At 37.7% G+C, this 14,888-nt stretch overlaps 2 protein-coding genes across 7 annotated transcripts in view; both read right to left on the bottom strand.

The window, feature by feature from the left end:
* Window positions 1–6,904: 6,904 nt before the first annotated feature.
* Window positions 6,905–14,888, bottom strand: part of LOC113651616 (aerolysin-like protein) — a 382,868-nt gene continuing 374,884 nt past the window's right edge. For 2 of the 6 annotated variants that reach the window (XM_047800491.1, XM_047800493.1), the window contains exon 2: window positions 6,905–8,051. In XM_047800491.1, coding sequence (XP_047656447.1) covers window positions 7,073–8,051 — 979 coding nt within the window. In that variant the 3' untranslated portion in view covers window positions 6,905–7,072. Of the gene's footprint in view, window positions 8,052–9,015; window positions 9,116–9,216; window positions 9,374–10,218; window positions 10,388–14,888 lie in introns of those variants that run through there. The other 4 variants (XM_047800492.1, XM_047800494.1, XM_027138076.2 and 1 more) reach the window with 4 other exon arrangements.
* LOC113637471 (aerolysin-like protein) overlaps window positions 11,430–14,888 on the bottom strand; it is a 55,395-nt gene continuing 51,936 nt past the window's right edge. Inside the window, exon 2 of the mRNA XM_047800507.1 lies at window positions 11,430–12,407. Coding sequence (XP_047656463.1) covers window positions 11,445–12,401 — 957 coding nt within the window. The 5' untranslated portion in view covers window positions 12,402–12,407 and the 3' untranslated portion in view covers window positions 11,430–11,444. The remainder of the gene's footprint in view (window positions 12,408–14,888) is intronic.

Here is a 14,888-nt window from a genome sequence, read left to right as displayed (position 1 = left end):
TGTATGTGTGTGTGAAGGTGTGAGGTGGATGACTAGGTGGGCACATGCTGTTCTGTTCATCCGCTGATGCTCTTTTTTTTTGTGATTATTCTTTATTTAGGTTGTCCAGATTTTTTACCACACAACAGCCGATATCAGCAATTATTTGGCTTTTGTTTGAAAAATGTGTTCAAATTATAGAACCGACGTATGATGTGCTAATGGTAATTGGAACTAGCTTCCTAGTTTTCAGTTCACTGTTATCCTACAAAAGACTTGGCTGAAATATACAGTATAAAAGACTGCGTAGTTTACTTCTTTAATCAACGCTATTCAGGATCGTGTAAAAAAACAAAAAAAAAAACAAGATGGTATAAACACAAACACCTAGAAGTGAGTGTGAGGTAAAAAAAAATTTTTTTATATTTTTATTTTATATTTATATTTTATATATTTTTATATAAGAAAAAAATATACTTTTCTTTACGTTTTGTTTGATATTATTGCCATCACTACTGCATTTGTAGCCTTAGCATGCTTTGCGTAAACTTATAGCATCCTCTTATTGGTGTGGTTTAGACAAGCATTCTGATTATTTAATCAAAACAAAGTCTGACACTGAAACTTTGTCAGGAAACTTTAATCGCAAAATTGCCCAAAGTTTTTTATCTTAGACAGCAAAACTGTGCTGAAAATTTGTCCCGGGTTTAGCCATTGTGCTTTTACCAGACAATGCAAAACGCATTAGTTTTATCTGTCAGTATAATTTGATTAGCTTGCAAAAGGTTTTTAAACAAACATCAGCACTTAAGTTGCAGATAATATGATAGCAAAGGATGACTCACCTCACAGAACACCTCCGTTTCAAATGGAGGACAAAGTCCATATGGAGGAAAAAGACATTTGACCATTTCATCCCAGGAAGGTGGCCATTTAATTTGAGCCCTAGATCCAGTTGGTAAATGGATATCGCAACTCAGCATCATAAGCATTTCTACCATGACATAATAAAACATAATCAGAGGCAGCGAAGAGTCACAATTTAGTAGAAGAGTACACACAAATATTTTTGATAATAGGTATAATACCAAGAAACCAAGAAATGTATGATAATAGGTATAATAGAATACAAGTAAGAATTAATAGGTATAATAGAATACAAGTAAGAATTAATAGGTATAATAGAACACAAGTAAGAATTAATAGGTATAATAGAATACAAGTAAGAAAAAGGCCGGTTTGACTTTTTGACAGAAATTTATTGGACACATTCTCATTGACTCCTTATCTTGCTTATCTATAGCAAAAATTGGTTCCGTCATAAAATTTAGATTTTTGAAGCCAGTTCTAGCTAGTCATGATATTACCACAGTACCACATGCTAACAAAGAAAAAGCCCCAAAACAGCTCTTAATCCAACTTAATCCCAATGTGAATAGCAGAATAATAGATCTGTTGTTTCTTCTGAAGCACGTGGCATCGCAGGTGCCGATATAAATGTCTGCGTTATTTGTTACCTAACTCTCCCTATCAATGAAATCCATACGGCCTTACAGCGTTACTGAAAAATGCAACGTGAGATACAGAGCATCTCAATTATTTATGAAGGAGGGATGAGGGCATTCACAGAGAAAAAGAGACGACGATTGGGAGCCAGTTCAGATCATAAGACACACTTTGTGGGATTTATGACTGTTAATTACTTGCTATTAAGCCGTAGCACTGTCGTGTTCTCCACTCTGAATGGTCGGAATGTGTGGATTACATTTTTTTAACAGCAGCTCTGATAAAAAGGTCAATCACAGGTTGATATTAATGTGTTTGGTCAAAACCTTCTTGTTTCTGGAGTGACAGCTAACACAGGTTTTGTCTTTCACGTTTTTGGCGTCTCTAGTGTTGATGTTTTAGTGTATTGCTGTTCCTTTTTTACCACAGTGTTAAACATAGCTATAAATTTAGCTGCTTCAGATGGCTGTATATATATATATATATGTGTGTGTGTGTGTGTGTGTGTATAAAGGAACACTTATTACTGATATAAATGCAAAAAAAAAAAAAGCATATGCAGATGGTGACTGCTGAACCAGCATGATGTAGTGCAGGTTTGCCAGTGCAGTGTGCAGCATCCCTAGGGAACTCTGCCAAATCTCTTCCCATCAGCCCTGCTTCTACATGTCACATCACCTGTCCAGTGTCAGGATGGAAGGTGACTGTGTCCCCATGGCTCACGAATGACAGCTCGAGCTCTGGGTCTGGGACCCTTATTGAAAAAGTGGCTCTATTTTCCTCTGGGGGCGCTGTCTATGCTCGGTGTCACAGGATTGAATGGAGACAGTTGACTTGCTTTCAGTAATAATTGATTACACTGGGCTACTGTCAAACCTCGTTCCTGTGATGTAGATCAGTACCTTATCACTCCTAGTTGAAGTGACAGTCGCTCTGATGCCGGTGACTTGTTGCAGTCTTTTCTGAGCTGAACGCTTGCCGTCGGGTTTCGACTCTTCCCTTGAATTCTTGGCATATAGTGAGAAATGGGACTTCAGTGGAACATCAGGTATTTGATATACACGACTTGATTCCTGTCAAATAGCTCTGTTTGTTACGGTGACTGAGTGGTGCATTCGGTAAAGATAAGTAGGTCTGTAGTGGTTCATTTATAATTACTGCACCATGTTCATAAAGCTCCGCCTCCTGGATCTACAATGAACTGTACAGGGACTATGATTAACTGATTAAGCGCCGCATCCACACCAAATCACAGTAGCATCCTGGACTAGATGACAACTTTCTTGTTTGTTTTCTATCTAGTTTTTTTTTTTTTAGTTTTTTTCTAGTAATAACATTTTGAAAAGTTTTCAAGAAGTGACTTATACTGGTTCAGGGCTTCGTACATACCAGATGATGAACTAGTAAATTAAACTAACTAAACTATGTTTGAATGTGTTTAAATTAATGAACACCTTCTGACTAATCAAAATTGAGAATTCAGCAGTAAATTAAGTATGTACACTAATACAAATACATCATATGGATTGAACAGATCATGCTTTCTAAGTGCAATTTACAAAGGGTAATAACAGGTGCGGTTCTAGTCCTTTTTTAGGGTGGCTCCAGCCCCCCTGTCTGTGATCTCAGCCACCCTAAAACTATACAGTAGGTATATTTTTTACTTTATTTTATTATTTTATAAAATAAACAATAAAATTTCCGTTAAAATGCAGGACATGTCGTCGATGGGAAAGAAAATTAGTTATCAGTTTGATCCAAGAGCGAATTTTTTCACTTTGCTTTTACGCGCGTGCGTTGTAGTCTTTCAAAAGTGCGTCATCAGCTGTCTGCTTTATTTGAACGGAGAAGCACGGGCACGCGCATCGTGCACGCGCAGTCAGAGCTGCTGGAGGCGTTTATGTACAGTATAACGTGAATCGGCGGAAAGCCGCAAAGACGGCAACCAAAAGCAGTGAAATGTCACTATTCTTATTACCAGAGTTGTAGCACAAACAAAATATGAATGCAAACAATCCATTCGATACTAAATAAAAATAACATTTATTGATTTGGTCTTTGTCTTGAACATTTTTTTTTATTAATGACTGCATTCACTGGACACACTGTTTGTAGAGAATACACACATACATGAACTGATCTGATTCAAGACTGGCATCATTACGTCATGCAAAAGATTTTGGTGTCCACTTTTGCCATTTTAAATAATAGCATAATAGCTTTTGGCTTACTATGTAGTCATATAATATATAATATATAACTCTTCTTGTTTTAAATTCTCACTGAGGGCTAAAACCCCCTAAAGATGAAATCCTACAATCTCCCCTGGGTAAATAGTATTGTGTATTAAACCTAACGCTAGCTAGGGAGTAGTACTGCATCCTTCTGCATCCATGCTGCTTTTCTTCAAACATTAGTGCAGTTTTTTTATTCTGATATCTTTTTCTTGTATTAAGCGTGTACTTAAGTTGCAAGTTGCCGGGTTCCTGATTTCTTACCTCTGGACTTGAGGAACAGAAAGCTACATGATGGCTGTGACATGCAGTTTTCATAACTCTAAAACTGTTAGTCCATGATAATTTGTCTGGAATGTGACTGCTGAAGCGGGAATCCTCCTGAGCTGTAATGGAAGAGGCGGTTTGTTTACACTGGTGTGAAGCAGCTTTTGGAGGCCACAACAATTTAGGTTTCATCTTGAGAGAAACTTTTCTCTCAAACTAGCTAGTTTTTGCTATTTTGACTGAAAGCTAAGCTAATGAATCAGAACAGTGAATGGATAAAAAGAACGAGGCAGTGGAAAGGATGCTTTTGTGTGAGTTTTTTTTTTTTTTTTGACTCCCTGGAACTTTTCGTGGTGCTGAGATAAAAAGAAAGAAGCATGATGCCAAACAAAGCTGTCCACCTGTCTATTTCTCCTGCGCCTTTATCTTTATCCAGGCTACCTCCAGGCTTCGCAGCATCTATTTTGGCCTCTTCGTGCTATCAGAACCTGCTGAACTGTGGCCTTTTCATGTTCAAACACAGCAAGGCACACCTCTGACCGCTCTCTCCTTTGTGCTGCGAATAGTCCGGCTCTCGTGCTCGTGGTTTTTTTTTATTTTGTTAATTTTCCTTCTCCTCTTCTGAAACACGCCGTCCTCCATGTGTCAGCTTGAAGATGTAGGCGGTGAGAAAGAGGGAGCGAGATCTGTCTGAGAGCTTCATATTGACTCATATTGACATCTGCCACCGTGTCGTAGCTGTGCTGCTTTTGCCGGAAGAGAGCCGAGGGCAGAAGTGTGTTAGCGCACTAACAGGCCAGCGACTGAGGACTCTCGTGCCTTGTGCAGATTGTATGAAATTATACCAGGTGGTCCGGTGCGAAAGAAGGAGATGACAAAGAGGCCGAGCTGTGTGGATGAAGGCTGTGAATGAATAAAGGCGAGGAAGCGGATTTTCACCGTCGTTTCTCTCTTTTTGTCTTATAAATCAGCAACTTGCTTCATGAACGTTCCATGAGATGAAATGTTACAATAAATAAAACAAAAATAAATTATGACGGGGGGCACGGTGGCTTAGTGGTTAGCACGTTCGCCTCACACCTCCAGGGTTGGGGTTCGATTCCCGCCTCCGCCTTGTGTGTGTGTGGAGTTTGCATGTTCTCCCCGTGCCTCGGGGGTTTCCTCCGGGTACTCCGGTTTCCTCCCCCGGTCCAAAGACATGCATGGTAGGTTGATTGGCATCTCTGGAAAATTGTCCGTAGTGTGTGAGTGTGTGAGTGAATGAAAGAGAGTGTGTGTGCCCTGTGATGGGTTGGCACTCCGTCCAGGGTGTATCCTGCCTCGATGCCCGATGACGCCTGAGATAGGCACAGGCTCCCCGTGACCCGAGGTAGTTCGGATAAGCGGTAGAAAATGAATGAATGAGAGAGAGAGTAAATTATGACATGGGGAATAAATGCATCTGGATGCACAAGAATCAACTTTAAAGCACTAACTCCGCTTCATCATACCATCTTGTTGTTCTTTATAACAGCATACCCTCGAGCGTTAGGAACTGATTAGAATCGTTACAGAAGTTACTTTCCGACAGTCATTACCTACTTTTCAATTTTTCCAAACTTTCTCCTCTGTCACTTTTCCTCAAAGGTGCACAAAAACAGAACGAACAAAGAGCGACAATCTGATTGTCAAAGCACCTGGTGCCATTTGGTGGTGCTTTATTTTCCTACCCTCCCCACCCCTGACACCTTAAAGAGCACTCCACAGCACACACAAAACAATAATCAAACAATCACAACGCTGACATGATTACAGGAAAGAAAAGCGCTTCTCTGCAGCTGTCAGTGTGATGTATAAAAAAAAAAAACTCACCCTGAAATTCTTCTTTTTATATTACATTTTTACAGGATCGGTTCACGGTGACATATATTAATTAGCATAATCTACCCGGAACTAATGCTTGGGCTCTGTGATACAGAGCATTTTAACCTTATGCGTTATCTGATGTCCTCTAGTTTCACTTCTGTCGGTGTTGACCTTGTCCTCCTACAGAGATTTTTCAGAGTTTTAGCCTTGTTAAGACATGGTGCACTGGGATGCTGGGCTTCCTCTGATGTTTCCGATGCTAGTGCGCCGCTCGTGAATTGGCTCGATGCTGCCGATCATCCGCTAATCATCATTAAAACATTGACTGGGGGATAATTAACTGGAAGCGCTCTCCTGATTTCAATTGCTTTCCTTGACTATTTCCACCTCAGACTGACAGGTGATGGGTTCATGCTACTGGAATATTGACAGTCAGATGTTATTGATGGATTGTTCTGTTTGATATTTTCTGTATGTAACCGCACTAAACCTGCACCATGAGGTGCATACATTATATGGTCGAAAGTTTGTGGACGCCAACCATCACAACCGTGTGCGTGTGATGAAAATAACATTCTAGATTTGCTCTTAATAAGCTTAATAAGTTCAACTCTTCTCTTCTAAGTAGATGTTGGATCACGGCTGTAGGGATTCATGATCGTTCAGCTTCAAGAGCATTCGTGAGATTAATGAGACACTTATATTGAGATGGTGAGGAGGTTTCATCTCAAAGGAGTTCAGTGGCGTTGTCAGAATCAGGGCTCTGGGTAGGACTCTTGAGACTCTGACCTTAACCTCCAAACTATGGAGATCTTCATGAAGCCCAGTATCACTGAGATGCCTAAAAAGGTATAAGCCTCTGAGTTATAGTGAAATGGATATTCCAACATTTGGACATAACGTATACAGTATTGTGGAAACAACCACAGAGAACTCAGACAACTGGATAAGTTTGCTCCAGTAATATTTGTCACTAATGTTACTTTAAGCATAAAAGTTGAAGTACTTTAAGTATAATTTAAGTATAGATAACAATCGCAGAGTAGAAGTATAGAAAAAAATAACATTAATGCTTTAAAATTTAAAACCTTTACTGAGATACTGGGTACAGTGATACGTAATGCACTATATAGTTTTCATACATCTCTAACATTGAGGATTAAACATGGTCAGATACGAGTACACGGCGTGATGTTAACATTTTGTGGTTAAATAATTGCTATAAATTCATTCAAAGCTTATTAGGCCTGACCAAGCATTTCGTTTGATTCATTCACAGTCATTTTTTCATCAGAGTAAACGACACCCTTGTAGGTTCCACTGGTTTTAATCTCCAGCACACTGTCATTATAGCAGGTAATCTTCATGATGCCAGTGAAGGGGAGATCAACTGTAGCCTGGCCAAGTGTGACGCGCACATCCACTTTTTTACCTGGAGGAACTTTAACAGGAAACATGGAGAGATCTGTTTTCTCTTCACTGGTCTCTGAAGCATATGTACCTTCAACACCGATATTTAAGTCATATCTTGATTCCTCCTTCACAAGACATGGAATTCCTGCATTTACTTCCAGGCTGAACGTGGATTCTGTTTTGCCCTTTACAGACCAGGAGGATATTTGGGTGATTTTTTTGGAGGTCTCAATTGTAAATTCATGAGTTTCAGAAGTGTTGTTCTGGTAAAACATAGATTTGATTTCTCCAACAGACACTTTGGGTTTCACATCATGAATGGTGGGATACACAACATTGGTAAGCTGAGCAGACTTGATGGTGTTGATGAACATGAAGCCTAAGCGATCAATATCACAACCTGAACGTCCTTTGATCCCCATGCAGATCCCAGAAGCAACATCAACTGAAACTTCTGGTTTCAGAGTCCAAATTGTCAAGCATGCATAGAACTCTCGGGAGTGACTTGTCTTGAATTTGATTGCACCCAGACGTGAACCATTTTGACTTGCCCAAAGTGAAAGGGAGGTGAAATGCTCTCCATCTTCAAAGTTAAACTCTTTCAGATTCCCAGCAGGTTCACCAAACAGCTCGGACCGACCATCAGTAAGCCACACCTTCATGGCTTTTATCTGCCACTCGCCTTCCCAAACCTGGATCATTTTTATCATGCTTCCATTTTCAGTGCCATTAAAATCGAAGGGACCTCCTCCCTCACCGCCAACTTCAACAACGTCTGCCAGGTACGACATGCTGTTCTTCTTGAGCCTAAAAAAAACAAAGATGTGTCAGGAATTAACATGATAAAAATGAAAAATATTTTGGTTAAGATTAAATAAAGGGAAGCATCAGCTACTGCTGATTTTATTTACTGCTTCAGCTCATAAATCTTTATCAACCATTTGTATTATTAGATGTTGTTTATATTTTTTTCATCAGGTGACTTTATGCTTGCTAATAACCAGTGCATAGAGTTTGACAAAAATCATTCATTATTTATATTTATACAGGGTTATTCTTTCCAAAAAAGTTTTCTTTAACTAAAGTTAACTAACATGAATAAATATCTAACCCCATTGCTATAATAAAACACAAGCGGATTTCACTTACATGAAAAAAGTCGGTCATGTTAACATTGTTCAGTTAATGTGTTCACACCCAATGAGGATTTCGCACGACAGAAAATGTTCAGAATCGAACTTTCATAATATGAGTTAAAGAAATTATAAAGCTATAATACTCTAATCTACATACACAGTTAATAATAGATTACGTAATGTAATCCTGAATATACAGCACAGGTTAATTACCTTAAAATGTCAGAACATCTAAGAAACCACAATGAAGCGATTTTTTTATTGAATCCACATTTCTTTGTCTCACAGGAACTTTTTATAACACCTTGGAAGGGAATCAAAGATTCTGTAACTGTTATGATGAAATTTTCCTCCAAGTGACAAAACTTTCAATCTGTTTATAATCGAGCGTCAAACAATCAACACACTCCAAGTTACCAGATGTGTGGGGCGGAGCTATCAAAGCAGGGGTGACACCCATTTGGGTTTGGGGTGTGTTTGTTTTGGTGATTTCAAATGTCAACATTGGCTTTCAAACATCGTGCACCGCACCTTTAATGTAGCATGAGCTACTATACACAAATGAAACAAGATTTACATTTACATTACATTTAGATGGACAAGGTGAAAGATTTACATCCATAGTGATTATATACCGTAGTTGAATAAGGGCTGAACCCGGGCTACAGAATTCTAGATTTACTGGCGTTAATTGACAACCAGACGGATAATCAGACTCAATAAATGCAGTGAGAACTAATGATAAGAAAATAAGACAAATGCAAAATACAAAGGACATTATTATTATTATAGAACAGAAATACAAATAAATCACATGTATCATTAACAGAACTTACTTCATTGGCCACTTATTACAACAGGAGAACTTTATCTTGTACCTGATGTCTCTTTCTATCAAAGTTTTTGTTTGGAAAACAAAAACTTTCCCTGTTTCCCTGTACGTGGCAGCACCTTCTTCCTGCATCACTCTGTCACAATTTTCATAATAAAAGTCTCTTGCCTTTCAATCAGTTTTTATAGGAAAAGTATTCATACAAAAAACATCATAACAATAAAGAAACCCATTTAAATAAAATAAACTGTGTACAGTGTCTTTTACAGTCTTAATACCGAAAGCAAAAGCGTTTACGTTAAACACTAACTGCAGCAGGATAAAAAATACACACAAAATAATCAATATCTGACCTGAGTTCAGTGACACACTTCCTTTTTCTTGCCTGTGTCAGTGTTTAAATTACACACTTTAATTTTCTTTCCTTTTTTGTAAATAATATCTGACTACTGCTCTTTTCCACACTTTTTTAAAATACTTTTTAATTTCCTGCTGCAGTTAATGTATTTGGGGAAGGCTTTTGTTTTGTTTTCTCAGTTTATTCTGATGATCTGAAAGCTTCAAGTGATCCAGCTTTATCTAAATGTCTGAGTTGTAGAGAGTGGAAAGCAAAATATTGTACATCATGTAAAATGTATACAAAGTGTGTGGTAGTCATTTTAGGAGAGTTAAAAGGAACTGAGTGAATAAGTTTAATCAAGTTAAAATGAAACATAATTAGAGTAGTTGTGAGAATAATTGTATAATAACAATCTTTTCTGGTAATGTTGCAGACTTTTTGTATAGAGTACATTGTTCTCTCTCTCTCTCTCTCTCACACACACACACACACACACACACACACACACACACACACACACACACACACACACTCCCCCCGACCCCCACACCCATAAACATTACTTCTCTATCTTACACATACACACAGATGCCTTGACCTTAGTTTAACCCCCTCCCCACCCCATCACACTTGCAACACCAAAAGCAGTTCTAAGAAACATGATACCTTGGCTGGAGAGGTTCCTACTTTGAGATAACGGCCAAAACAGCTTTTATGGACACTCGCATTAAGCTCTGCACACACACATTACGCCATCCTTCTTCTTGTACGACTATATATTCTTGTTTTACTTAATAAACTTTGGAACTTCTCTTTGAAAGACTTTGACTACAGACTTAGACTTCCCAGAGTACTCGCCGGAAACCAGAGACCGAGCAGAGGCTGAATTTATTTACCCTGCCCAGGCGGCAGACGAAAAGAGGGTTACCCTGCCCAGGCGGCAGACGAAAAGAGGGTTACCCTGCCCAGGCGGTGGTGTCCAGGTGTCCTGTACTGTATATTAAACAGCTACAGAGAACTTGGAGAAGGTTAAGTAGCTACCAGTAACATGTGTCACTAATATTGACATGTGTATGTTATGGAACAGTGTGTTATGTAGTAGACGTTATGACCAAAGTGGACAAAGTCCAAAGGAATAGATAATAATTATAGTGGAGAAAGTATATAAGTATAGAAAAAATGTACTTAAGTCAAAATAATAATATGAATTAAATTAAATGTGCTCAAGTAATGTATGAGTTTTTATTTACTCCAACATATAGAAACATTTTTCTGGGAAGACTGGGACTAGTGGTTGTGCTCAGGAAGAATCTAGAATAATACATAATTATGGAAAAAACAAGTCAGAAGCTTAGATTCAATTGAGACTGATTTTATTGATGGAAATTATAACAGATTATAATCTTCTGAAAATGTAAAAAGAAAAGAATCAAATTGTTACACAAAGCTACAGTCAAAGTAAATCTAAAAAAAAAACATGAAATGAGATGCTTTATTTATTACTCAAAATGTTACTTGAAGATTTATTTTATGAATCAAAAATGTCGCCTTGCACCATTTGAGGACCAGCAGAATAAAACAAATCACTATTTTAACTGGTTTCCAGATGTTAAAAAAAAATCAACTAAAAAAATCACACATTCCACCAAATGCAGGATAAACATGAAGATGCAAGATCATATAAGTCACAGCTGGACTCCAGTGTTCCACACACACAGCTCCAGTCAGCAAGACCTTTACTGAGATACTGAGTACAGTGATACATAATGCACTAAATATGTTCCATACATCTGTAACATTGATTAATAAACATTATCGAATATGAGTACAGATTTTGTAGTCATTGTAAATCATTATAGAATTGAATTCAAAGCTTATTAGGCTGCACCAAGCTATTTGTTTGCTTCATTCACAACCACTTTTCCATCAGAGTAAGCGACACCCTTGTAGATTCCTTTCTTTTGAAATTCAAACACAGTGCCATTAATGAAGATAATCTTCATGATGCAAGTGAATGGGAGATCAACTGTAGCCTGGCCAAGTGTGACGCGCACATCTATGTTTTCTCTTGCAGGAACTTTAACAGGAAATGAGAAGAGCTCAATTTTCTCTTCAGTGGTGTTTGGAGGATATGTACCCTCAACTCCATTAATTAATTGATAGCCATTTATCCCCTCCACAAGCTGTGGAATTCCTGCATTCACTTCCAGGCTGAACATGTTTACCAGTTTGCACGTAAGAGACCAGGATGATCTTGGGGTGACTTTTTGGGAGGCCTCAATTTTAAATTCTTGAGTTTCAGAAGTGTTGTTCTGGTACAACATGGATTTAACTTCTCCAACAGCCACTTTGGGATTCACATCATGAATAGTGGGATACACAACATTGGTAAGCTGAACAGACATGATGGGTTTGGGGAATATGAACCCAACGAGATCAATATCAGACCCTGAACGTCCTTTGATCCCCAGGCAGATCCCAGAGGCAACATCAACTGGAGCTTCTGGCTTTAGACTACCTTTTGTCAAGCTTGCATAGAATTCTCGGGAGTGACTTGTCTTGAATTTGATTGCACCCAGATGTGTACCCTCTTGATTTGGCCAAAGTGAAAGGGAGGTGAAATGCTCTCCATCTTCAAAGTTAAACTCTTTCAGATTCCCAGCAGGAACACCAAACTGCTTGGACTGGCCATCAGTAAGCCACACCTTCATGGCTTTTATCTGGCACTCGCCTTCCCAAACCTGGATCGTTTTCAGCATGCTTCCATTTTCAGTGCCATTAAAATTGAAAACATCTCCTCCCTCACCGCCAACTTCAACAACATCTGCCAGGTGTGACATGCTGTTCATCTTGAGCTTAAAATAAAAATAAAGATGTCTCAGGAATTAACATGATAAAATGAAAAATATTTTGGTTAAGATTAAACCAAGGCAAGCATCAGCTACTGCTGATTTTATTTACTGCTTCAGCTCATAAATCTTTATCAACCATTTGTATTATTAGATGTTGTTTATATGTTTTATTGATTTTATTAGGTGACTTTATGCTTGCTAATAACCAGTGCATAGAGTTTGATAAAATCATTCATTGTTTATATTTATACAGGGTTATTCTTTACAAAAAAGTTTCCTTTAACTGAAGTTAACTAACATGAATAAACCATGTTTAACCCCATTGCTATAATAAAACACAAGCAGATTTCACTGACATGAAAAAAGTCGGTCATGTTAACATTGTTCAGTTAATGTGTTCACACCCAATGAGGATTTCGCACGACAGAAAATGGTCAGAATCGAACTTTCATAATATGAGTTAAGAAACCTTAAATTAAGCATTAACACATACAGTACATTTCGCTCCAGAAGCTATTTGTTACTACATCCTACTGAATCCTATTGAACATCTTTGGAAAAAGCTGAAACATGTGATCTGATCATCTGATCAACAGACATGTTTTAATAACCAAAGAAGAGGGGTTTAACTGCCATGATTCAGAACTCGCTTTGAGTCTCTTATACCCACACCAATTTACTTTACCAGTACTGACGAGCATTTTATTTATTAATGATTAACGCACTGACAAACACACTGTAATAGAAAATGATCAGATTAAGCTTTCATAATATGAGTTAAACATTATCATATACGTAACTATAATGCTGTAATACTATAATCTACATACACAGTAATTCTACATACACAGTTATAACCTACATAATGTCATCAAGAAAATCTGCACACTTACAAGGACCTGATGAAGCAGGTAGCAAGAAATGTCTTCTTTAAAAAACGTCTTGTGAAGGATGCAAGTTTGTGGATGAGACAGAAGCTTCATGCTCTCGTATTTATACCAGATAAAGAGGGTGGTCCTGACCTTACACCACACTTCCAAGGAACAAGTGTTGTGTGTTTATTGAGTCTGCTGTTAGTTGGAAATCAGATTTCACAGCTTTTCACCCCTTATGTGCACATAATGTTTAATATTTAATGAACAATCCTTTGTGTCACTCACCTTGTGATGACATCTTAACACAGAATCATGTTTTCTGTAACAGATACAGTTAAATATTTCTCCATCCTACAAAACTTTCATTCTGATTCCATCCATGTTCATATGTGTATTTAAAGTACCCTGATAGATGAGATTGCAATCAGACTCCTACATCTTTACATTTTTAAATGCTGCTACAACTGTTTTAGCAAACAAACAGACTGTATACTGGTTGGTGCTGTCTTTATATATCTGTATTGTAGTTTATTATATTGTCTGTTTGCACTGTCTCTTTATGTCGATAGATTAATTAGTTCTGTGTTTGTCTCATGTAGGTCGGTGTCTTTATGTAGCACCAGGGTCCTGGACAAATGTTTCATTTCACTGTGTACTGTATCAGATATTGTATTGGAAAAAATGACATTTAAAAGCCTCTCAACTTGACCTGATCGTATACCATACTTACATACTTATACATACAAGCACAGTTACCATAGTGTCTAAGCTGGTGGTTGTAGATAAATTACACAGTTTTTTATCCCAGAAGTTATTTCTTAAAGCTTAAAAATGCACAATGGCATTTTAGTTTAGTATTTAATTCACATTCCATTGTGTGAAGACACAAGGAAGAAAAGTAAGGTATTAGCAGGTGTAACAGGAAAGTTGTTTTAAGGAAACAATGCCATTTAAAGTCCGCTCAACTTGACCTGATCGTATACCATACTTACATACTTATACATACAAGCACAGATACCAGTGTGTCTAAGCTGGTGGTTGTAGATGAATTACACAAGTTTTTCATCCCAGAAGTTATTTCTTAAAGCTTAAAATACACAATGGAGCGATTTACTATTTATTTACTGATTTAGGTGACGGAATAATTAAACATACAAACGTCTTTGTCAGAGATTAATTTCCTTTAAACTCTGAGAAGGCATAATGATGAGGTTTATTCTTTGTGAACATTCAATTTGTGTCACTTAACCTATTTATGACATCTTAACACGGAATCATGTTTCTGTTACGATGGAATTTTTCTCAAACCTAAAAATATTCAGTCTGTTTATGAAAAGCATCAATAATCTACAATGTCTTCTTTAATGTATTCCATAGAAGCTCTATAGGCTCTATCAAAAAGCATCTAGTCTGTTTTGGATCATTGTGAAGGACTCATGTGAATGTGAATTCCAGTTTGCTGGTAAGAGCCCAGGAGGATGTTTGGGTGATTTTTCTGGATATCTAAAGTTTGTATTCTCGTGTTTCAGGAGTGATGTTCTTGTAGGACATGGACTTGATAACTATGACACCACCCAGTATACAGTCTGTTTGTTCTGCAAAAACAGTT

This window comes from Tachysurus fulvidraco, chromosome 15 (assembly GCF_022655615.1).
Source record: "Tachysurus fulvidraco isolate hzauxx_2018 chromosome 15, HZAU_PFXX_2.0, whole genome shotgun sequence".
Lineage (NCBI taxonomy): Eukaryota > Metazoa > Chordata > Actinopteri > Siluriformes > Bagridae > Tachysurus > Tachysurus fulvidraco.
Note: the sequence above shows the minus strand (reverse complement) of the source record. Positions and strands in the feature narration are given on the sequence as shown.